The sequence below is a fragment of the Myotis daubentonii genome, chromosome 10 (assembly GCF_963259705.1).
Source record: "Myotis daubentonii chromosome 10, mMyoDau2.1, whole genome shotgun sequence".
Taxonomy (NCBI): domain Eukaryota; kingdom Metazoa; phylum Chordata; class Mammalia; order Chiroptera; family Vespertilionidae; genus Myotis; species Myotis daubentonii.
Window position 1 is genome coordinate 76276375 of NC_081849.1, and position 25351 is coordinate 76301725.

Genomic DNA, 25351 nt, shown 5'->3' on the forward strand with positions numbered 1-25351 from the left:
CTGGCTGGTTTGACTCAATAGATAGAGTGTCGGCCTGTGGACCGAAGGGTCCCAGGTTCTATTCCGGTCAAGGGCATGTACCTCGGTTGCAGGCTCCTCCCCAGCCCAGGCCCTGTCCAGGGTGTGTGCAGGAGGCAACCAATCAATGTGTTTTTCTCCCATCGATGTTTCTGTCTCTCCCTCTCTCTTCCACTCTCTAAAATCAATGAAAAAATATCCTTGGGTGAGGATTAAAAAACAAACAAACGAACAAATAAAAGGCTAAGTTGACTCGTGCATGCATGATACATATAAAGCTCTCACCAGACACACGCGTGTGTTTTGATCTGTCATTGTCAATCGTGAATTTGGTTGACACTTCTATTATAGAGAAAGGACGAATAGCAATATTAAAATATTTATTCTAATTAATTTCCTTTCAATGTGCACGAATCCGTGCACTGGGACACTAGTTTCTTATAATATGTAATGTGCATGCACTCCTTTTTAGGTTTTCTACCACTAATACCAATGAGACAGAGAGGTGTGCGAGTTCCTTCCTTCTCTGACAACACTCACACCCCCCAACCCCTACCTCTTAGACATTTTTTCCTGTCTCTCTGACCTATGGGAATACAGACTTATGAATGTGACTTTGAGGTAAATAAAAATGCTGAAATAAGATCCATGAATACTTTTAGAAGAAATTAATATCTGTTGAATACCTATTAAATGCCATGCATTGTTCTAGTTGCTGGGAGCAGGCAGTAAATGAGATAGACAAGGTCTCTACCCTATGGCCTACATTAGCAGTATAGTGAGTATGACTTTCTTTGACTGTCTTGGATATTCTATCCTAAGAACTTAGGATTGGGGCTGGTGGTGGTGGTGGTGGTGGGGGCGGGGGTGGGGGGGTGTTAAAGAAACAAGGAAAAGAACACAAGTTCAAAGAAGAGTGGAGGAGTGTCCCTATCCATCCTCAGTGGTAATATATGGGTTGGGACTCCAAATTTTAGGTTAATTCATTTCCTCCTGTTAAAGCTAGAAATGTTTTCTAGCAAGTATGGATTAAAGGCAAAGATGGCCACAGGAAGAAATGTTTTGCTTTTTTTTCCTTTGCAGATTTCAGGCAGAAAGTTTCTGAATTTCATACAAATGTCTTGAAAATTTACATATTGCAAATATTTAGTACTTGATTTTTTAACTTGTTTTCTCAAAGAGCAGTGTATTTTTTTGTATCCTTAGTTTTACAGTTAGAACTGTTAAGTCATGTCTGTTAACTTCTTTCTTGATTATTTCTGATGTTGAATTTGAGAAACCGAATTCTAATATATCTTACACTTTTTTTTGAATTTATAAAGATATTTGGAGTTGTAATTAATGATTTTCTAAGACTCTTCACAAAGAAATTCATACCTATTTATTTGTCCTTCTGTTATAAACCTGCCCTAACCTTCAATCTTGGATTGATCACTTTTTTTAATATTAAATTTACTGGGGGGGGAAATCATATAACCATGTAGAGTATTTTCTCCTCAGACTTATGGCCTATAGCAGTGATGGCGAACCTTTTGAGCTCGGCGTGTCAGCATTTTGGAAAACTCTAACTTAACTCTGGTGCCGGGTCACATATAGAAATTTTTTGATATTTGCAACCATAGTAAAACAAAGACTTATATTTTTGATATTTATTTTATATATTTAAATGCCATTTAACAAAGAAAAATCAACCAAAAAAATGAGTCCACGTGTCACCTCTGACACACGTGTCATAGGTTCGCCATCACTGGCCTATAGAGCTGGAACTCCAGGACTGCTGGACAGTCCTTAATCAGCTTCTTCTTCCCTTCCACAAAGCAAACACTCTGTTCTCTTAAGAGAAGAAATTGCTTCATTCTCTACAAAGAAGCTTACACTTACAGATGAGAGTTTACTCTCTCAACTTCAAACTTTCCATGCCTTTCCTTCACTCTTTACTATTTCACTCCTTTATTTCAGAGTAGGTAGTATTTCTCCTTCCTGCTCAGAGCTGATGCTTTCAGGTTCTTAGGAACCAATGTGTGTCATGTCTTCCTTTCAAACTCTTTCCTCTTCACTGGCTTCTTACTTTCAGCACTAAACCTACTCAAATCTCTGTCTTAAACAGACAAATCTTGCTCTGATTTGAGTCAGCCAATGGCTCTATTACTCTTTATTGCCAAATTTTTTGAGAGAGTAATCAGTATTTGCTGTCTGTACTTTCTCACTTTTTCATTCATTAATTGGTCTGAATTTTCCTACCACTTTATAAAAATAAGGTCACTAATGATCTCTTGCCAAACCAGTAGTAATTTCTTAGTTTTTTCTTTCTTTTCATGGGCAATATTTATTATGTTGATTTGCTTCTTGAATGTTTTGGCTTTTCTGAAAAAGCTCTAGTCAGATTTGTTTTCTCTCTGTCTGATTATTGCTTCATAGCTTAAATCTAATTGGCCCTTTCTTTGCCTTATTTTTAAATGTTGATGTTCCTCAGGGTTATGTCGTTGGTGGTCTTATCTCTTCTTCCCAGATACTCTCATAGCTCTAAGGTTATCATCATCATCAGCTCTAGTCCTGAGCTCCAGAAAGCTACAACTATTCACTAGATCCCTCCATGTTCACATTTTACAAAGGTATCTCAAACTGAGCACGCCCCTGTCCCCATCATTCGCTTGCTCCAAGCCCTGCTATAAATCTCAGCTTAAATTTCTCTCATGATTCCCGAGTCAGATTTCATCTTTCAGGATACCACTGCATTTTAAAGCCTATTAGTTAAAGCATTATGATATAATTATTTAGTTGTCTATCTGTAGTGCTACCTTTTCTATTTGTGTTACTGTATTAGGCTACTCTTATTCTTTTTTGTAGTTAATAAAAATATATTTGTTGACTGTTTTGTTGTATAAAGTCTCACAAAAGTAAAATCCTAAAATAATTGATAATAATATAGAGTTCATATAAATATATGTTCTAAAAAATAAATTAGGATTTGCAAGGGAAACTTGTAGCTTTTTGGTTCACATTCACTATTCCTATTCCTTATGTCTGCTTTCAGCCATTACTGATTTATTATTTTTGAACAAATAGTCTCTAGGTTAATATATATCATTTATAGAATGGATAATTGAAAGTAGATTGGTCTTTCACATCCTTTTCTCGAAATGTTTTTTTAATTAGGAATAATTTTACTATAAGAATTTTAAAACACATTTTTATAAATTGTGCTAGCTATGATTTCACCTTTTCCTAATTGGTCATGATTTTGGAATTAGTAATAGGTAGACAATTTAGTTTAATCTATTTAAATTGGTGTGCCAGTGAAATTGTTTACTTTCTTGGTGTAACCCACGCTCCCCTTGCCATATATTTTTTTTTGGCCATATATTTTTAATATAATTTATTTTACCCAAAATATTGTTTTAACATGTAATAAATATTAAAATTTGGGGGTTATTGCCCTTATTTTTATACTAAGTCTTCAAAATCCACAGAACATCTCATCTCAGTGAGTCTAGCCATGTTTCAGGTGCTTCATAGGTACTTTTGGCCAATGGCCTCTGAATGGACAATATAGTCATAGATAGAATAGATTGGCCTTTTGTTGAGGATCCACCTTTTATCTAATCTAAGTCCATGTAGCTCTGGAGCTGATTCCACTTTCAGTTCCCTTGGGGCATGTCACTCAGATCCTTTCTGTTCTCTTGTCCAGAGTTTGAGACTTAGGTCCTAAGATTTTACATATCGTAACTGTGAGATGTGAGCCTAACGCAAGAAGGGTCTGTTGCTGCAGCAACCACCTGAGGCTGTATGGGTTCTGAGGATACAGCCAGCACTGAGAAATGGAGAGAGGGACCCTTTATTAAAAAAAAAAAAAAAAAATTTAAATTGATTTCAGAGAGGAAGGGAGAGGGATAGAGAGATAGAAACATCAATGATGAGAGAGAATCATTGATCGCCTGCCTCCTGCACGCCCCCTACTGGGGATCAAGCCTGCAACCCAGGCATGTGCCCTTGACCGGAATCAAACCTGGGAACCTTCAGTCCCCAGGCTGATGCTCTATCCACTGAGCCAAACGGCTAGAGCTAGAGAGAGGTAATCTTGCCATAAAAATTTTGAAAGCTCTATTTTACTCCTTACCCCAAACAAAGGAAAATTTTTAGAAGATTGATAAATTTTCTTTTTTCGTTCAAGCCAGTGTGCATTGGGTTGTAGAACATCCAAGCCTGTCTTAGAATTCCCCAGTAGCATCACATTATTCTGAAGTTGATGATTGGAAGTTGACCAAGTAGAAGTCAGGTCAAGTTGATTCCCAATCCTCAAATGTTTGGCTTGACTTTTTTAAAAAAATATATATCTTATTGATTTTTTTTAAAGAGAGGAAGGGCAAGGGATAGAGAGTTAGAAACATCGATCAGCTGCCTCCAATAGGGGATGTGCCTGCAACCAAGGTACATGCCCTTGACTGGAATTGAACCTGGGACCCTTCAGTCCACAGACCGACGCTCTATCCACTGAGCCAAACCGGTTAGGGCTGGCTTGACTTCTTGTCAAGGGTTGTTCAGATCTTTTGGTGGGCAGATATTGAAGGATTCAACCTAATTACAGTGAACAATAATGACTGTACCGTCTACTACTCAATGAAGGGGATCAGAAATGCAAGTAGCACAATAATTTATTTCCCCTGCAGTGTTCCCATTCCATTTTATTTCTTTGCCTATGAGGATAGAGTTTAATGTGACTGGCTTTTACTGAATTAAAAATCGCTTGTATTTTAACGGCTTATAACTATTCTGTAATTTTTTCTTTTGGAAGTAGAATTCCTCTGTAAAAAGTATAAAAGTAAAATTAGCTTACCATAATCGTTGAAATAATGCTAATCTATGTGAATAAGAAAAAATTTCCCATTTTCTGTTGCAACTTTCTGCCCAACCCATTGTTATCAGCCTGTTGTATCCTTCTAGACCTATGCTCAAGAATGGCAATTCTTGAGCATAGAAGGCCTGCCTGTTTGGTTCAGTGGATAGAGTGTTGACCTTCTGACTGAAGGGTCCTGGGTTCGATTCGGGTCAAGGGCACTCTCGTACCTTGGTTGCAGGCTCGGGGGATGTCAGGACACAGAAATAGAGACAAAGAAGCATAGGAAGTCAGTCCCACAGACACAGAGAATCTGACTGACAGACAGACACATACACACATAATATTCTGACTTTTAAAAATACTCTCTTCCACCTATTCATTCTCACCTCTTGAAACCCTGGCAACCACTGAATTTTTTTACCGTCTCCATAGTTTTGCCATTTCCAGAATGCCATATAGTTGGAAACATACAGTATGTAGCCTTTTCAGATTGATTTCTTTCACTTAGAAATATACATGTAAGTTTGCTCCATGAATTTTCATGCCTTCAAACATCATTTCTTTTTAGTGCTGATTAATGTTCCATTGTCTCAATGTACTACAGTTTATTTTTCTCTTCATTTTGGCTGCTTTCAAATTTTGATGATTATGAATAAAGCTGTTAATAGACATTCATATGCAGGTTTTGTGTAGACCATAAGTTTTCAGCTATTTTTGATAAATACCAAGGAGTGTGATTGCTGGATCATATGGTAAGAGTATGTTGGATTTTGTTAGAAACTTTTACACTGTCTTCAGTGGCTGTATCATTTTGTATTCCCACAAGCAATGAATGGTGGTCCAAATCCTTATCAGCACTTGGTATTATCACTGTTTCGGATTTTTGCCATTCTGATGTGGATATGATTTCACATTATTGTATTAATTTGCCATTCTCTAATGAAATATGTTGAGAATGTTTTCATATGCTTATGTGGGATGTGTCCATTTTCTTTGGGGATGTGTCTCTTCATATATTTTGCCCACTTTTTAATTGGGCTGTTTGTTTACTTATTGTTGATTTTTAAGACTTCTTTCCATATGTTGGATATATTTTTTTAAAAAGATATGTTTTATAAAGATTTTCTCCCAGTCTGTGGTTTGTCATTTCATCCCCCTAACAATGTCTTTCTCAGAGCTGAAGTTTAACATTTTAATGAAGTCCAACTTCTTCTTACACAAAAAGACCGTTTCTTCTTTACAGGTTGTGATTTTAGTGGTATATCTACCAAGTCATCACCAAATCTATGTTCACCTAAATTTTCTCCTATGTTCCCTTCTAGGAGTTTTACAGTTTTGTGTTTTACCCTTAGGTCTATGTAAGTCTGTATCTAGAATCTTTGGGGGTATTTTTGGTGTGTGTGTGTGTGGGGGGGGGGGTTGTTTGTTTTTGTTTTTATATCTGTGTTTACTTGTTCCAGCAGCATTTGTTGAAAAGACTACCTTTTTGCTAGTGAAGTGTTTTTGCTCTATTATCTAAGATCTGTTGACTCTTTGTAAGGGTCTATTTTGTGAACTTTCTGTTTTGTTTCATTGACCTACTTGTCTGTTCTTTTGCTAATACTACAATACTAGTATTGATTATTGTAGCTTTATAGTGAGTCTTAAAGTCAAATAGTAACAGCCCTCTAACTTCATTCTCCTTTAATACTGTATTCAATATTGTGTTGGCTATTCAGATCTTCATTCTTTTTTATATTAAACTAGGGGCCCGGTGCACAAAATTCGTGCACTGGGTGTGTGTGTGGGGGGGGGGGAGTGTCCCTCAGCCCAGCCTGCCCCCTCTCACATACTGGGAGCCCTCAGGCGTTGACCCCCATCACCCTCCCATCGCAGGATCGGCCCCTTGCCCAGGCCTGACTCCTCTGGCTTAGGCGTCCGGCCCGGGCAGCGGGAACCCGCAGTTGCAGCGGCCCCGCGATCGTGGGCTTCGCTTTAGGCCCAGGCAAGGGACCCCTAGCTCCTGGGACTGCCAGCTTCGACCGTGCCCAGCTCCCATTGCTGGCTCCACCCCTACTTCCTGCTATCACTGGCCAGGGTGGCAAAGGCACCTGATTCTCCGATCATGGCTGGGTTTCCGATCACTGTCAGTGGCAGGGGGCTTCTTCCTGCTTTCCCTTTCGCCTCCCTGCATTGTGCCTACGTATGCAAATTAACCGCCATCTTGTTGGCAGTTAACTGCCAATCTTAGTTGGCAGTTAATTTGCATATAGCCCTGATTAGCCAATGAAAAGGGTAGCTCGTACGCCAGTTACCATTTTTCTCTTTTATTAGTGTTGATACTAGAGGCCTGGTGCACGAAATTCGTGTACTTGGCGGGGGGGGGGGTGTCCCTCAGCCCGGCCTGCAACAATGCCAGTGTCCCGCGCCCGGCCTCTGGCCAGAGACCCCTCCCTCCACACGGCCAGGGCCAGGACGCTGGGCTCACGTTCCTGGGGCGACACTGCCAGCGTCCCCCTCAACCCCCCGCCACTATGTGCACCGCCATATTTGTCACAGAGTGATGGTTAATTTGCATATTCTCTTTTATTAGATAGGACTAGAGGCCCGGTGCATGAAATTCATGCACTGGCGGGGGGGGGGGTGTCCCTCAGCCCAGCCTGCACCCTCTCCAATCTGGGACCCTCAGGGATGTCCAACTGCCGGTTTACGCTTAATTTCTGACTGGTCCTTTTTCATGTCTTTGACATTCATACTTAGACTCTTGAAAGTCTCACAAGTCCTTTGAAGCTCTCATTAAGTCCCTTGAAGCTCTCATTAAGATCCTTGAGTAACCTTATAATCATTGTTTTGAATGCTGTCCAGTGGTTTGCTTGCTTTCATTTCTTTCATTTGTGACGTTTTTCTTTGCCTCTGCATTTTGGTTGCTTCCCTGTGTTTGTTTCTATGTTTTAGGTAGAGCTGCTATGTCTCCTGGAATTGGTAGAGTGGCCTTGTATATTAGGTGTCCTCTAGGGCCCAGTGGCTCAGCCTCTCCAGTCACCTGAGCTGGGCACTCTAGGTGAGTCCCTGTGTGAGCTGTGTGCACAGTCTTATTGTAGTTGAGCCCTGATTGCTGTTGGCATTATTGGGAGGAATTCAGGTGTAGACCAGTTGGCTGTGAGGACCAGCTGTGAATACAGTGGAAGAGCTGCTGTGCAGGAGACACCCTTATGGAGCAGGACTTGCTTCAGTGGGACTCTATTGCTAATTGAATCTGCCCCTTAAGTGTGTCACTTGTGGATATATAGAGTTGTAACCTGGCATGGTCTGAAACTGTCCACTGAATTAAAATGTCTCTGGGGCCTCCAGGGAAGTGCAAAGTCAGCCACTACCTAGGGCCACCCATCAGGAGCTACAGAAAGGTCTACAGATGGCTGCTTTTTGTATTGGGCTTGGAAGTGCCCAGGCGAGGCCCTACTGTGAAGCAAGGCAGGCTGGTGCTAGTGCCAGATCTTGAGCCTTTTACTGATAGGTTTGGGGCAAACTGATACCAGCTGCTGCTTGTCTGAGAGATTTTAGCAAAGCCTGAAGCCTGAAGCAGGATAGGCTATTAATAAGGAAAAGCCACTGCAAACAACTTGGGTGGGACTGCAAATTGAATGGAGAGGGGTCTCAGGGAATTTCCAGGACAGAGCAAACAGTGTGAGCCCGGCTGATGGAAACTCAGATATGGCTGCCAGTCAGCTCTAGGACGGGGGAGGTCTCAGCATAGGAACAGTGATCCTTGTGAGCACTCCTGTCTGGAAGAAAACCACCCCTGAGTTCATGCCCTGATGGCAGACAGTCCAGTTCCTACCCATATGTCCCTGGATTCCCCAAAGCCACTGCCCAGCACTTGAGCTCAGAGGAAGTGGGATCATCTAACTTCGTAAGTCAGCCCTTTAAGAGGAGCTGTCTGGGTCTCCAGCAGCCTCCATTGTCACTCAGCCACAATCCCTGCTGCTTTTACAGCCTGAAGTTACGGAGACTTCTCTTCAAAGCTTGGGAATCCTGGGCTGGGAGGTTTGATGTGGGGCTGGGACTCTTGCTTATCAGGGGAGGCCTCTGCAGTGGAGATATCACTCCCCACCCTGCGCCCCAATTAAAAAAATATGCGCATGTGAGTGTCAGACCAGCCTGTTCTGTGACTCTACCCCTCCTGCCAGTCTTGATGAACTTTGTTGTTTACTTCTTTAGTTGTAGGACTTCAATTCAACCAGCATTCCAGCGGTTCTGAATGATGGTTGTTCTATATGTTAGTTGTAATTTTGATGTGGTTGTGGGAGGCAGCGAGTATTGGCATTTACCTACTCCACCATCTTGGTTCCTTTATTTCTTTTTTTGAAGTTTCATTGTTAACATATAGGAAAGCAGTGGATTTTTATACATTGCTTTTGTATCCTGCAACTTGACTGTATTTTTTCATTGTTTCTAATAGTTTTTTTTGCTGGGATCTTTAGGGTTTTCTATATATAGAACCATGTTATCTGCAAAAAATAACATTTTTATTTCTTCCTGGATGCCTTCTATTTATTTCTCTTGCCTTATTGCTCTGGCCAGGACTTCCAGAACTATGTTGAATAAGAGTGGCCTCCTTGTCTTGTTTCTGATTTTAGAGGGAAAGTTTTTAGTTTTTTGCCATTGAGTATAATATTGTCTGAGGGTTTATCATATACTAGAGGCCCAGTGGGGTCTCTTGGCCTGGCCTGTGGGAATTGGGCCAAAACCAGCAGTCCACCATCCCCTGAGGGGTCCCGGATTGCAAGAGGGTGCAGGCCAGGCTGAGGGACCCCACTGGTGCACAAATCTGCACACCGGGCCTCTAGTATGCATATAAGATCTTTGGTTAATCTCTTCCTGCCCTCCCTCCCCTCCCCTCTCTGAGATTCATCAGTCTGTTCCATGTTTCCATGCCTGTGGTTTTTGCTCCTGCATTGAGCATCTTCCCCCTGGTGGTCAGTGTATGTCATAGCTAATGGTCGGACAGTCGCTTAGGCTTTTCTATGTATAGATGGCTTTTATTATGTTGAGGTACTTTCCCTCTGTTTCTATTTTATTTATTAGTGCTTTCATCATAAATGGATATTTAGCTTATCAAAAGCTTTTTCTACATCTGTTGGTAAGATCATATGATTTTTATTTTATTTATTTATTTTTTGGGTTAATTTATACCTGAGGATATTTTTTAAAATATCCTAGTTCTTTAAGATGTAATGTTGATTTCAGAGAGGAAGGGAGAGGGAGAGACAGATAGAAACATCAGTGATGAGAGGAAGTCATTGATTGGCTGCCTCCTGCACGTCCCCTACTGGGGATCAAGCATGCAACCTGGGCATGTACCCTTGACCGGAATCGAACCTGGGACCCTTCAGTCCACAGGCTGATGCTCTATCCATTGAGCTAAACCGGCTAGGGCTCCATTGAGTTTTAGAGAGAGTAGAAGGGAAGGATGTGAAGGGGGTGGGGAGGGAGGGAGAGAGAGAAACATCAACGTGAGAGAGACATATTGATAGTTTGCCTCTGCATGTGGCCCAGGGCCGGGGATTGAAACTGAGACCCAGGTATGTATGTGCCCTTGACTGGGAATTGATTGGGTGACCCTTTGGCACATGGTCCGGTGCTTTAACCACTGAGCCACGCCAGCCAGAGCAAGATCATATGAATTTTTGTGTTTTTGTTGATGTTGTGTATTACATTGATTGATTTGTATATGCTGAACCATCCTTGTGCTCCTTGAATGAACCCCATTTGATCATAATGTATTAATTTTTTGTTGTATTGTTGTATTTGATTTACTAGTATTTTGTTTAGGGTTTTTATATCTGTATGTAGTTTTTTTTTCTTTTGTGTTATCCCTGCCAGGTTTTGGTGTGAGGGTGATGTTGGCCTCATAAAATGTGTTAGGAAGTATAGCCTCCTCAATATTTTGGAAGAGTTTGAGAAGGATAGGTTTTAAATCTTCTTTGAACATTTGATAGAACATTTGATAGAACATTTGCTGGTGAAGCCATCTGGTCCTGGACTTTTAGTTTTTGGGACTTTTTTTATAGTTGTTTCAATTTCTTCACTGCTAATTTGTCTATTTAGATTTTCCAGTTCTTCATGATTTAGTTTAGGAAGGTTATACATTTCTAGGAACTTATCAAAATTCTTGAATTTGGTGGCATTTCCTTCTATTGTCTTTGGGTTGCTTTTGTTTTTCCTTTTCTAGTTCTTTAAGATGTAATGTTAGATTGTTTAATTGAGATTTCTCTTATTTCTTGAGATAGCCTTGCAATGATAGAAACTTCCCTATTACTGCTTTCACTGCATCTCATAAGTCTTTTTTTTTTTTTAATATATTTTATTGATTTTTTTACAGAGAGGAAGGGAGAGAGATAGAGAGTTAGAAACATCGATGAGAGAGAAACATCGATCAGCTGCCTCCTGCACATCTCCCACTGGGGATATGCCCGCAACCCAGGTACATGCCCTTGACCGGAATCGAACCTGGGACCCTTCAGTCCGCAGGCCGACGCTCTATCCACTGAGCCAAACCGGTTTCGGCGCATCTCATAAGTCTTGATTTGTCATATTGTCATTCTTGTTTGTCACTGTATGTCTTTTGAACTCACTTATTTCTTCTTTGACCCAATCATTTTTTAGTAGTATGTTGTTTAATCTCAACATATTTGTGGATTTCTTTACTTCCTTTTTGCAGTTGACTTCTAATTTCAAAGCATTTTGATCAGAGAATATGCTTGGTGTAATTTCAGTCTTAAATTTATTGAGGCTAGTTTTATAACCTAACATATGGCCTATCCTTGCGAATGTTCCATGTACAATAGAGAAGAACGTGTAATCTGATGAAAGGTTCTATAAATGTCAATTATGTCAATTCTAATGTGTCATTAAGCTTTTTTATGTTTAGAGAATCATTTTCCACCCTTTCACTTTGAATCTACCTTTGTCTTTGCAGCTTAGATATTTCTTTAGAAGGCAGCTTACGGTTGAGTTTTGTTTTTGATGCACTCTGCTACTCTGTGCCTCTTTATTGGTGAATTCATTTCATTTACATTTAGGGTAATTATTGATGTACTTGAGGCCCGGTGGGGTCCCTAGGCCTGCAACCTCTCGCAATCCAGGACCCCTCGGGGGATGTCGGAGAGCCGGTTTCAGCCCAATCCTGCAGGCCAGGCCGAGGGACCCCACTCATGCACTGTGCATCTAGTATGCACTAAAGATCTTTGGTTAATCTCTTTCCGCCCTCCCCCTTCCCTTCTGAGATTCATCAGTCTGTTCCATGTTTCCATGCCTGTGGTTTCTGCTTCTGCGTTGAGTGTCTGCCCCTTGGTTTATTCCCGGTTGTTCAACATTAGCTGCTTCAGTGAATGCGTTTCTCAGGTGTGCTTCTATATTGAGCAGGGAATCATTTGTTATAGTTGAAGTTTCAGGAGGAGAAGCCGAGGGGATCATCATGCTGCCATTCCTAGAAGCAAATATTATTGATGAAAACACCTCAAAATTTACAACTAATTGACAGCACTTGCTTATATTAAAACAAAATCTAAATTGCATTGTTGCTTGTAGTGAAAGAAATACTTCTTACCAGCTATAAATGTTTCACATTTTACAAGGATGCTATATCTTATTTATCTTCAATAACAGTTTCTATAAGTCAGCCACAAGGTTATTGCAACATCCACCTCACTACCTCTTCAAGGTCTTTATATGAACTTTTTTAGCTTGTCAATATCCATAAAATAACTTGCTGGGATTGTGTTAAAAATCTATTGATCTATTTGGGAAGAATTGACATCTTGACAATTTGAGTCTTTCTTTTCCCATGTACATGGAATATTTCTACTGATTTAGAGCGTGGTTTCTTTCATCAGAGTTTTGTGATTGTTCTTATATAGCTCTTGTATATTTTTTGTTAGATTTATACCTGGTGTGTGTTTTTCTGCTAAGGTAAATGATGTAATGTTTTTAATTTCAGATTCCAGTTGTTCATTGCCAGTAGGGGGAAAGCAATTACCTTTTGCATATTATCTTGGTACCTTGCAACCTTATTGTAATTGCTTATTAGTTCCAGGACTTATTTGTTGACTCTGAGATGTTCTACATAGACAATTGTGTGATTTGTGAACAAAGGCATTTCATTTCTTCCTTGCTAATCTATATATCTTTTACTTCTTTTCCTTGACTTATTGCATTAGCTAGGTTTTACAGTACAATGATGAATAGAAGTGGTGAGAGGGAATATCCTTGGCTTGTTGATATTATTGGAAGTTCTCTCACCATTAAAAATGATGTTAGCTGTAGGTTGCAGATATTCTTTATCAAGTTCAGGAAGTTCTCCTTTCTTCCTAGCTTTTGTGTGTGTCAGGAGGAGAATTATTATTATTTTTTTAATCATGAATGGTTGCCAGATTTTTTCAAATACTTTTTTGCATCTGTTTCTATGATCATATATGTGTTGTTTTTGTTGTTGTTTAATGTAATGGCTTACATTAATTGAATTTTGCCTTGCATACTTGGAACTAGAGGCTCGGTGCACAAAAATTTGTGCACTGGATGGGGGGGTCCCTCAGTCCAGGTTGCCCCCTCTCACATACTGGGAGCCCTCAGGGGATGTCCTACTCCCTGCTCCCTGCTCCCCTTGGGGAGCGGGCCTAAGCCACAGTCTGGCCTCCCTTTGTGCGAGGCGACCGGGCTGATCAGGGGAAGGCACCAGCCCCATCAACCCACTGCTGCAGCCACTGCCAATCACCGCAGCCACGAAGGTGTTTTCATCAACACGGACTCCAGTCCCTTTACCATGAAAAAATGACAACTTTCTTTAGGCATTTTCAAGATGTGTCTTTCATAGGATATGACATTTCTTTCTTTCTTTTTTTATCCTCACCTGAGGATATGTTTCCATTGATTTTTAGAGAATGTGGAAGAGAAAGGGAAAGACAGAGAGAAACATCAAAGTGAGAGGAACACTTTGATTGGTTGCCTCCTGCATGAGCCCTGACCTGGGCCCAGGCCAGGGAGGAGCCTGCAACCTAGGTACATGCCCTTAGTCAGAATTGAACCCAGACCCAGCTGTGGGCATTATCCACTGAGCAAAACCAGCTAGGACAGGATATGACATTTCTTAACCCTCCAGCAGCGGACCTTCCTTTTTTTTCTCCAGGAGTGTAGTAAAAAACCCTAGATCATCTCTTTGGATTCTTATTACCAAAGTTACTAAGAATATTACCAGTGGCATACAGGGAGTATGAGCAGTCAGAAAAGGTGTTTCCTCTGCAGTTCGCACCAATTGCTGGCTTGGCTCCTGCCCAGGCCTAACACCTCTGGCTGAGTCATTAGCCCTGGGCAGGGGACCTCCAGCTCCCTCAATCGTCGGCTCAGCCCCTGCTCCCTATGATCGCTGGCTCTGCCCCTGCTCCCTGCCATCGCCAGCTCCCTCGGTGCTCCCCACAGTCGCTGGCTCGGCCCCTGCACAGGCCTAATGCCTCTGGCCAAGGCCTTAGGCCTGGGCAAGGGACCCCTAGCTGCCACCATCACCGGCTCCCCCCCTGCTACCCCTGATTGCTGGAACCACCCCTGCTCAGACCTAACACCTCTGACTGGGGCATTAGGCCTGGGCAGGGGACCCCAAGCTCCCCGCAATTGCGGGCTCCGCTCCTGTTCCCCACCATTGCTGGCTCCCCCACTGCTCCCCACCATCATGGCTTCGCCCATGGCCTGGGCAGGGGACCTCTCAGCGCTGATTGCAGGCTCCGATAGCTGCTGGGCACCTGTGCATGCAAATTAACCACCATATTTGTTGGTGGTTAATTTGCATATCATGCTGATTAGCCCATGGGAGGCGTAGTGAAAGTACGGTCAATTACCCTTTTTTGTCTGTTATTAGATAGGATGACTCTAATTTGTCATGGTTTATAATTCTTTTTATATATTGTTGGGTACAGTTTGTTTATATTTTGTTGAGGATTTTTACATATATGTTCATGAGAGACTGCTTTTTAGTTTTCCATTCTTGTAATGTCTTGTTTGATTTTGGTATTAAAATAATGCTGGCCTCATAGAATGAGTTGGGAAGTGGTCTCCTTGTATTTTCTGGAAGAGATTGTAGAGAATTGGTATAATTACATCCTTACATTTCATCAGTAAATCCATCTGAGCCTGGTGCTTCCTGTTTTTGAGAGTTATTAAGTATTGATAAATTTTCTGCAATAGTTATAGGCCTATTGAGATTATCTATTTCTCCTTTTAGTTTTGGTAGATTATGTCTTTCAAGGTATTGATCTATTTCATCTAAAGTATTAAATTTATGTATATCTAGTTGTTCACATATTCCTTTACCATCCTTTTAATGTTCCTGGGAGCAATAGTGATGACCTGATATAGTGATTTCATTTCTCATATTAGTAATTAGCACCTTAATCTGGCTAAAGGTTTACCAGTTTTATTGATCTTTGCAAAGAATCAGCTTTTAGTTTTGTTGATTTTTCCCCCCTCTGTTGAGTTCCTATTTTCAATATCATTGATTTAAGTTCTGATATTTATTACTACAAAACCTCAGTTTTTGAACTTTTTTATTCTGAAGGCTGTTTGAGAAGTGATTTGTTCAAAAAGTGAATCATTTTTTCCTATTTGAAATGTAAATTGGCCTGGGATGGGTCGGGAATAAGGTGGCATTGGGCCCTGGGGGGGCGGGGGGGTGAGGGGGGAACATCTGTAATACTCTCAACAATAAAGATTTAAAAGAAATAAATAAATTGAATTAATCTGTTCTAGACACACAAATAATTCCATTTTAACCTTTCTTATATACAGTACATGCCTAATGTACTGTTTAATATAGAAATAAACACTTCTTTTCTTAAATTTATCGAACCACCCCCTACTAACCTTAAAGGAATCACTTTCAGTACTAGTTCCAGAAGTATCTTTCAGGAAGTCTGTATGCGGCATCTTCCTGCCTCCAAAATGGCTGTCACTCTCAAACTGCTTTTCCTTTATCCAAATCACCAGCAGTCTTTCTACCTCTTCAGTTTCCTGTGATCCTTTTTTTCACACCCTAGCAACATTAGCACTCCTGATGGCTTCTTTATGTTTTAAAACTAGTGGCCCGGTGCATGAAATTTGTGCGGGGGAGGGGGTTCCCTCAGCCCGGCCTGCACCCTCTCCAATCTGGGACCCCTCAGGGGATGTCCGGCTGCTGACAGTTGGACATCCCTCTCACAATCCGGGACTGCTGGCTCCTAACAGCTCGCTTGCCTGCCTGATTGCCCCTAACCACTCTGCCTGCTGGCCTTCTCGCCCCCAACTGCCCCCCCCCCCCCCGCCAGCCTTCTTGCTCCCAACTGTGCTGGCCTGCTCGACCCCAACTGCCTCCCCTTCCAACCTGCTCACTCCCAACTGCCTGATCACTACTAACTGCCCCCCACTACCAGCCTGCTCACCCCCAACTGCGCCCCCCACCCCTCCCCGTCAGCCTGCTTGCCCCTAACCCCCTAACCGCCTCTTGTCTTGGCCCCACCACCATGGCTTTGTCCAGAAGGTCTCCCGGTCTAAGCATATTACCGTTTTATTAGTATAAATGGTGCTGATCCTTGATTTCGCCATCAACAAAAGCATTTTCTCATTTGTTTCCTGAGAGATGCTTTTTTTTTGGTGAGTTATCGGCATGAAAGGGTTGTCTGGTCAAAAACTGAAGTTTTGTTCTATAACCAAGACATTTTTTTCTGTGAACAACTTGGTTGAGAACCAAATTGTTCAAGGTGGGAGATGTTTGAGAACCAAGTTGTAACTGTATTTCTACTTTTCTGCTTACTTGTAAATTTAATTTGCTCTTTCTCTAGAGTCCTAAAGTGGATAGTTAGGTTGTTGATTCTAGATCTTCTTTTCTTATACATTTACTTAGTGCTATAATTTCTCTCTAAGGAATAGCTTTGCTGTATCCCACATATTTTAGTTGTTTTTGTTTTAATTTACTTCAAAATATTTTAAAGCTTCTTTTTAGACTTCATCTTTAACTCAGGTGTTATTTTAAAGTTTTTTATTTTTTTAAACTCTGGGTGTTTTTGGTTTTCAGCTATCTTCTTGTTACTGATTTTTAGTTTTATTTCATTGGCATAGTTTGTATGATTTCTTTTAAATTTGTTTAGGTGTGTTTTATGGTCATGAGTATGCTCTGTATTGGTGAATGGTTCATGTGAATATGAGAAGAATACGTATTTTGTTATTGTTGGATGAAGTACAATATAGATGTAATATTTATTTACCAGTGTAATTCTTTCAGGTTTTTTTTTCTGATGTATTTTGGCAGCCTTTTGTAAGGAGTGAACACAGTAAAGGTTATTATTTGTTCTTGGAGAATTGACCCCTTTATTCCTGATAACTTTCCTTGCTCTTAAATCTGGTCTGTCTGAAATTAATAAATTACTCCCTCTTTCTTTTGATTAGTGATAGTATGGCATAGCTTCCTGTGTTCTTTAATTTTAATCTTTGTCTTTCTCTCTCTATTTTTTAATGCTTGCCCAAGGATATGTTTTTATTGATTTTTAGAAAGAGGATTTTTAAGGGGGGACAGGAGAGAGAGAGAAGAGAGGGAGAGCGGGAGAGAGGAGGGTGAGGTGAGGTGAGAGAGAAACATGGATTGGTTGCCACTCCTACACACTGTGACCAGGGATTGAACCCACAATCTAGGTATATGTCCTGACTGAGAATCAAACCCATAACCTTTTGGTTTATGGGAGAATGTTCTCCAGGACCAGTTGGCAACCGCTGCAGGGCTCTATTTATATTTAAAGTGTATATAGGAAATATCTAATTGGGTCTTATTTTTCTTATCCACTTTACCAGTCTCTGTTTTAATTGGTATATTTAGATCTTTGGTATGGAAGGTGATTATTGATATAGTTAGATTAATATCATCCATATTTGTTATTTTTCTATTTGTGGTCTCCCCCCCCCCCCTTTTTCTGCCTTCCCTGGCTTTCATTAAGCTTTTCATATGATTTCATTTTTCCCTCCCTTTCTTTAGCATATCAACAATGCTTATTTTTTTAAATTATCTATAGTAGTTGTGCTTATGTTCACAGAATACATTTATAATTTTTAAAATAACATTGTACTACTTTATAGGTAGTATAGGTACCTCATAACAGAGTATTCCCAGTTCCTCACTCCCATTTGTTGTAACATTGTTATTATTATTTCACAAGCTAGTTACAGAAACCATTGCTGTTATTTTGAACAAACAGATCAATTAATAAGAAAAATAAATATTTTATTTTACCTTTATTATTTTCTAATGTTCTTCCTTCCTTTATGTGGATCTGAGTTCCTTTCCTGTATCATTTTCCTTCTTTCTGAAGATTTTTTTGGCTTTTGGCAAAGCAGATCTACTGATGACAAATTTCTTCCTTTTTTTTTGAGAATGTTCTTATTTCTCTGTCACTTCTGAAGAATAATTTTGCTGGATATGGAATAGGGAATTTTAGGTTGGTGGATTTTTCTTTCAACACTTTAAATATTTCATTCCACTCTTTTTTTATTCAACGTTTCTTAAGATAAATCAGTTATAATTTTTATCCTTGAATGCGGTTATAGGTAAGATGTTTTTTCCCTCTGGCTTCTGTCAAGGTTTTCTTTTTTTGTCTTTGATTCTCAGCAGTTTTGCTATTCCCCTTGATGTCCTCCCTAGTTTCCTGGATCTGTGGTTTTCATATATTTTATTAATTTGGGGAAATTTCAGTCATTTTTATTTTACATATTGTTTTCCGTTCTCTCTTTTCCTGTTGTTTCTTGTATTCCTATTACACATATGTTAACACTTTTTGTAATTGTCCACATTTTGGGGATATTCTGTCTTTTTCTTTGCACTTTTGTTTTGAAAATTTCTATTGACTTATCTTCAAACTCACTTATTCTTTGCTAGGCCATATCCTTCAAACTGATGAGCCTGTCAAAGGCATTCTTTACTTGTATTATGCTGTTTTTGGTTTCTAGCATATCCTTTTGATTCTGTCTTAGAATTTCTATTTTTGTTCACTGACTTAAAATGTTTTAGTAATTATTAGATATACAGGGTATTTTCAAAAAATGTATACACACTTTAACCGCTAATAGCTCAGTTTTGAAAATGAAATGTATTTTAATAAACATTGCTTTTATAATTATTCAAAGTTGTATGTATACATTTTTTTGGAACACCCTTTGTATTTGGAGTTTGTTTTCTGGTGTATGTATATTACACTGTTCTATCTGTCCTAATAGTATGGTAATTTATATTAATTTCTGGTAGAGTAAATGTTTATCACCAGAAACATTTTGGCTGGTACTCTGGTTTTTGTTTAATTCTTATTAAAATTTATTCCTAGTCATTTGTAATATAATTTTTTTCAATTGTGGAGTCATTTAAATTTTATTTTCTAATGAATTGTTGGTGGCATATATGAAGTCGTTTGCTTTTTTGTATGATTTTCTGTAACTCTCTTTTTATTCTTTTGGATTTTTAGACAGTAAGTTTACAATGAGATCTTTGCTTTGTTTTTAATTAGAAACTGTGAACTTTCTTCAGATGCCTTTTTTTGACATATTGATATTTTTTCCTTTGACAAATAGATGTATTAAATTTTATCAGCCTTTTCATTCTTGAATTGCTAAATTAAACTGTACTTGATTGGGATATTTTTTTGATACAGCTTTGGATTCAATTTATGCAACTTTCACTTAGGATTTTTGAATCGCATAAGTACAGTTGTGTATGTGCTATGTTATGTTTTGGTAGGATTAAGCTGGCTTTATAATACAAAGTTGTAATTTGTATGCTTCCAAATGCTCTGGAGCTGTATAGATACAATGAAATTATATGTGGAAGGCTTAAATGGATTCATCTAAAGTCCAGCTGAGCTCAGATTTTTTTAAAAATTAAAAACAACTCTTTTGCCACCTTCAAATTTTCTTTAATGAGCTGTACTGATTTTATTCCCTTTTCACTAAGAGACAATTTGTTCGATATGTAAAACAGTTAAGAATTTATTTTACATTAATTATACCCAGAAACTGTGCTATGTGAAAATCAACAGGGTTGGTTATATAATAAGAGTTTTGTTTACGAGACAAAAGCTGGGTTAAATGTGCCCTTGGGATGTATTTATTGATAGTAAACTCAGAGAGAAAGATGAACATTATCAAAATGATAAAGTAACACTTCTTTTCAAGGGAAGGATTAGTTTTCAACGTAGAATTTAAAAAAATTTTGAACCTATAGAAAAGTTGTAAGAATAAAAATCTTTAATGTTTTAATTGTTCTTTTTCTTAGGTGCATTTTACCTGGTATTTGAATATATGGACCATGATCTGATGGGACTACTGGAATCAGGCTTGGTTCATTTTAATGAAAATCACATAAAGTCATTTATGAGACAGCTCATGGAAGGTCTGGATTATTGTCATAAGAAGAACTTTTTGCATAGGGATATTAAATGTTCAAATATTCTTCTAAATAATAGGTATGATATAACTTGGATATGTATGTTCAAAGTGAGTGTTATATAATGTATACCTTGATTTTGTTTAAAGGATTTTAAATTTAGATTATAGTTGACTCTTTAACAACTCGGGGGACGGGGGGGGGGGGGGGGGGGCGCTAGGGTGCCAACCTCCCCTTCATCCTCCCAACACAATTGAAAATTTGCATATAGCCCTGGCCGGTTTGGCTCACTGGATAGAGTGTCAGCCTGGGGACTGAAGAGTCCCGGGTTCGATTCTGGTCGAGGGCATGTACCTTGGTTGCAGGCACATCGCCAGTGGGGGGTGTGCGGGAGGCAGCTGATCGATGTTTCTCTCTCATCGATGTTTCTAACTCTCTATCCCTCTCCCTTCCTCTCTGTAAAAAATCAATAAAATATATTTTAAAAAAAAAAAGAAAATTTGCATATAATTTTTGATTCCAAATACTTTATTAATAACCTCCTGTTGACTGGAAGCTTTACTGAGAATATAAGTATTTGATGAATACAAATATCAAAGTTTTAAAGTGGCCTTTTTGAAGTGCGCGCGCGCGCGCACGCACACACACACACACACACACACACACACACACACACAAAGCTTGTATTGAATATTTTACTGACAGCATAACCTGAACTCCTGATAAGTCTATTGTAATTGGTATTATTTGTTAGTTTAAGTGAAGCATGTCTGGTCCTGATTTGGGTTAGTATAAAGTGTTCCAGGCACCTTGCCCCTCTAAGAACAGGAAAATCAATTTAAATTTAAAACATTGTGATTTAGATCTTGAACATTATTGACTTGAGCAAGTAATTTGTCTTATTACTAAGTAGTAGAAATTGCCTCATTTTGTGTTATTTTCTTTGAAGTATACTTTTCTAAATAGCAACTAAATAGTGCTGAAATACTGTTATACTGGTAATACTGTAATAATAGCAATAATAATAAAAATAGTACTAGTATTATGGTATTAGCTGAACTTCTTCCAAAGAAAAATTTTTTACCTTATTTTATCCTGAGTTTATCTACTTTCCTATACCTATAGTACCTTGAGTACTGCAGTGTGATCAAAGTTAAAGTTTACATATTTTTTATTAGTTCTAAGAACATGATTTTGTATGACCACTTCAAAGTAGAATAATATCTTTTATTCATTTTGTTTTACTTTCACCAGAGGGCAGATAAAACTTGCAGATTTTGGACTCGCTCGATTGTATAGCTCAGAAGAAAGGTAAGAGTACTTTAAATTAATATAGACATATTAGAGACCAGTTTTAGAAGCTATGTAAGAATATCTTATTGATAGTTTATTTTTTTTTTAAGAAAAAGGAAATTTACTTTTTTGTAGTTAAATAAATGGGGTAATAAAACTTTACACCATAATTGGCTTGACTATTTTAATTACAGAATTTTATACATTTATCTCAATTTTAAATAATTGTGTTTTTAACACTTAGAGGTAAATATAATTTCTTTTAAAATGTGCCATTGTAAATATAACTTAAGTGAACTTAGGAATTTGTTTTTCAGTTTTTTATTTCAAGAAAAATGATTTTAAATATAAAAATGTTACATGCAATAAACCTTAATATTTCAAGAAAAATAATCTTAAATATAATGTTACATGCAATAAACATTAATATCACAAGAAAAACAATTTTAAATATAATGGTATATGCAGTAAACACCAATTATTCAAGAAAAATGATCTTACATATAATATTATATGCAATAGACATTAATATCTCCAGAATCAAAGGATTTTAAGTGTAATAATAATTCTAAAACTGTACTAACATGGTATGATACCACAAAAGTTGTAGGGAATATTAAAAGTCTGCAAATAACAGATTACTTCTATTATATTCTAGAATATTTTTCCCCTCTCTGGCTCTATTTTTGTTCATCAGTTTATGTTGTTCATTATAATCCATAAATGAGTGAGATCATATGATATTTATCTTTCTCCGGCTGGCTTATTTCACTTAGCATGATGCTCTCCAGGTCCACCCATGCTGTTGTAAATGGTAAGAGTTCCTTCTTTTTTATAGCAGCATAGTATTCCATTGTGTAGATGTACCATAGTTTTCTAATCCACTCATCTGCTGATGGGCACTTAGGTTGTTTCCAAATCTTAGCTATTGTAAATTGTGCTGCTCTGAACATAGGGTGCATATATCCTTTCTGATTAGTGTTTCTGTTTTCTTGAGATATATTCATAGAAGTGGGATAACTGGGTCAAATGGGAGTTCCATTTTTAGTTTTTTGAGGAAACTCCATACTGTCTTCCACAGTGGCTGCACCAGTCTGCATTCCCACCAGCAGTGCACGAGTGTTCCTTTTTCTCCGCATCCTCTCCAGCACTTGTTGTTTGTTGATTTGTTGATAGCCATTCTGACAGGTATCGTTTTGATTTGCATCTCTCGGATGATTAGTTACTTCGAGCATATTTTCATATGTCTCTTGACCTTCTTTATGGTCCTGTTTTAAAAAGTGTCTGTTTAGGTCCTTTGCCCATTTTTTGATTGGATTGCCTGTCTTCCTTTTGTTAAGTAGTATGAGTTCCCTATAAATTTTGGAGATTAAACCCTTATTAGAGATAACATTGGCAAATATGTTCTCCCATGCAGTGGGCTTACTTGTTTTGTTCATGGTTTCTATTGCTGTGCAGAAGGTTTTTATTTTGATGTAGTCCCATTTGTTTTTTTTCTCTTTAGTTTCCATTGCCCTAGGAGCTGTATTGGTAAAGATATTGCTACGACATGTCTGCTGTTTTTGCTGCCTATGGATTCTAAGATTTTTATGGTTTCCCTTCTTACATTTAAGTCCTTTATCCATTTTGAGTTTATTTTTGTATATGGTATAAGGTGGTGGTCTAGTTTCATTTTTTGCATGTATCTGACCAAATTTCCCAACACCATTTATTGAAAAGACTATCTTGACTCCATTGTATGCTCTTGCCTCCTCTGTCAAATATTAATTGAGCCTAATGGGTTAGGTCGATTTCTGAGTTCTCTGGTTCCATTGGTCTGTTCTTGTGCCAATACCAGGCAGTTTTGAGAACTGTGGCTTTGTAATATAGCTTGATATCTCGTATTGTGATCCCTCCAATTTTGCTCTTATTTCTCAGGATTGCTGCAGCTATTCGGGGTCTTTTTTTATTCCAGATGAATTTTTGGAGAGTTTGTTCTAGGTCTGTGAAATAAGCCGTTGGTATTTTAATGGGGAGTGCATTGAATCTATAGATTGCTTTGGGTAATATGGACATTTTAGTGGTGTCGATTCTACCAATCCATGAACACAGTATATTCCATTTGTTTATGTTTTCCTCTACCTCTTTTTTTCAAAGTCTTATAGTTTTCTGAGTATAGGCCTTTTACCTCCTTAGTTAAATTTATTCCTAGGTATCTTAATTTTTGGGGGGTGCAACGGTAAATGGGATTTTTTTTTTTTAGTTTCTCTTTCAGTGATTTTGTTTTTGGTATATAAAAAAGTCATAGATTTCTGGGTGTTGATTTTGTATCCTGTTACATTGCCAAATTCATTTATTAGTTCTAGTAGTTGTTTTTTTTTGTTTGTTTTTTTTAAGCAAATTTGTGAAGAAGTTCAGTGTATCCTAGTAACTTCTTTTTGTGGAGTTTCTCTGGTGAAAGTTGGCATGTATATCCCGCTTTGGTACTTTTATGCCTAGTGGCAGTGAAATATGACTTGTTTTATTAGAACTAATATGGAATTTTAAAATATTTTTTGTGAAATAGTGGATTTTATATAAACAAACTATGGAATTAACTGAGTTTGATAAAGCTCTAGTTTAGCCCATTACTTTCCTGTCAGTATAATTTCTTTATTTTTAAATACATATTTAATTCTAACATTCTTTATGGCAACTCTGTAATTTCTTTGGTATAACTACAATGTAATAAAATATTAATTAGAATTCTTAAAAACAGGTATTTACTTTCACTGAGTTTTTGCCAGTTTAAGATTAGTTGAAAAAAATCCGGTTTTGTTTGAATTTTTAGAGTGAAAAAAAAATCTGTTTATTTTCAAATCTTGCAGTGCCCGTGACATCATTCTGAAAGTTATTTTCATTGTTTACTGTTTAGGAGGTTGTTGAATGGTGTGTTTTGGGTCCATTTGAGTTTGTGAAACCCCTCAGAAACTGTGGTGTGGATGGGTTATTGTGAACATGGCTACAGTCCCCTCTGTCCACTTGAGCCAGAGCCTTTTTTGCTTTTGTTTTATCCACTACACAGCTATAACCCTCATTTTGTATTTGAGAAAACTGAGATCCAGAAAGGGTTGAGTGACTTTAAATATAAAAAAATACGTTGTTGGCAGAGTTAAGAGTGTTTATATAGTTCAAGGTTTCCAACTCCCAATTTTTTATTCTTTCCATCATATATAATAGTGCCTCATGGTAGAAATTGAAGGGGAAAAAATGAATTGGTCCAAATGTGTACTTAATCCAACACTTCACTTGAAATAATGTTTTTTGAATGACTAAATTTCAGTTCCTATTCTTTAGGGGGAAATTCTACTTAATTAAGGCATCTATCTGCTTAGCTGACTCATTGAGATTTCACTGTAATTAGATCATTCTTTCATAATACAGTATGTGTCTGTCATACTTGAATATAAACTCACTTTTTCTTGTTTATATGTTAGGTGTCAGTGTAGACGGAGAACAGCTAAATCACCATTTCCCATCTCAGATTCTTTTTATGCAGATATTTGTTCACATTGGAATAGATATGTTCCAGAAAATCTGATTTTAAAGCCAAATTTTATCAAAACTTTTAAAATGTAATGTTGGGTGTGCCATGGGTGTGGGATGTTCACTGAGCCATGGTCCTCATTGCCCTGCTAAATTCATTTGGGAATTTTGAGCTTAGAAGAGTAGGAAATTTAAAATCTTGGCATTTTTATATAATGTATACTGAATTTTTCTGCTTAATCAAATTTGTAAGATAAAAATTTGGTGTATCATTTTGTTTC

The 25351-nt window shown here is 38.2% G+C and overlaps 1 protein-coding gene across 4 annotated transcripts in view; it reads left to right on the forward strand.

Annotated features, from left to right (window-relative positions):
• CDK13 (cyclin dependent kinase 13) overlaps window positions 1-25351 on the forward strand; it is a 123710-nt gene that overhangs the window by 51733 nt on the left and 46626 nt on the right. For all 4 annotated transcript variants that reach the window (XM_059655734.1, XM_059655736.1, XM_059655735.1 and 1 more), the window contains exons 6-7: window positions 20163-20352; window positions 21528-21584. In XM_059655734.1, the coding sequence (XP_059511717.1) occupies window positions 20163-20352; window positions 21528-21584 (247 nt within the window). The remainder of the gene's footprint in view (window positions 1-20162; window positions 20353-21527; window positions 21585-25351) is intronic.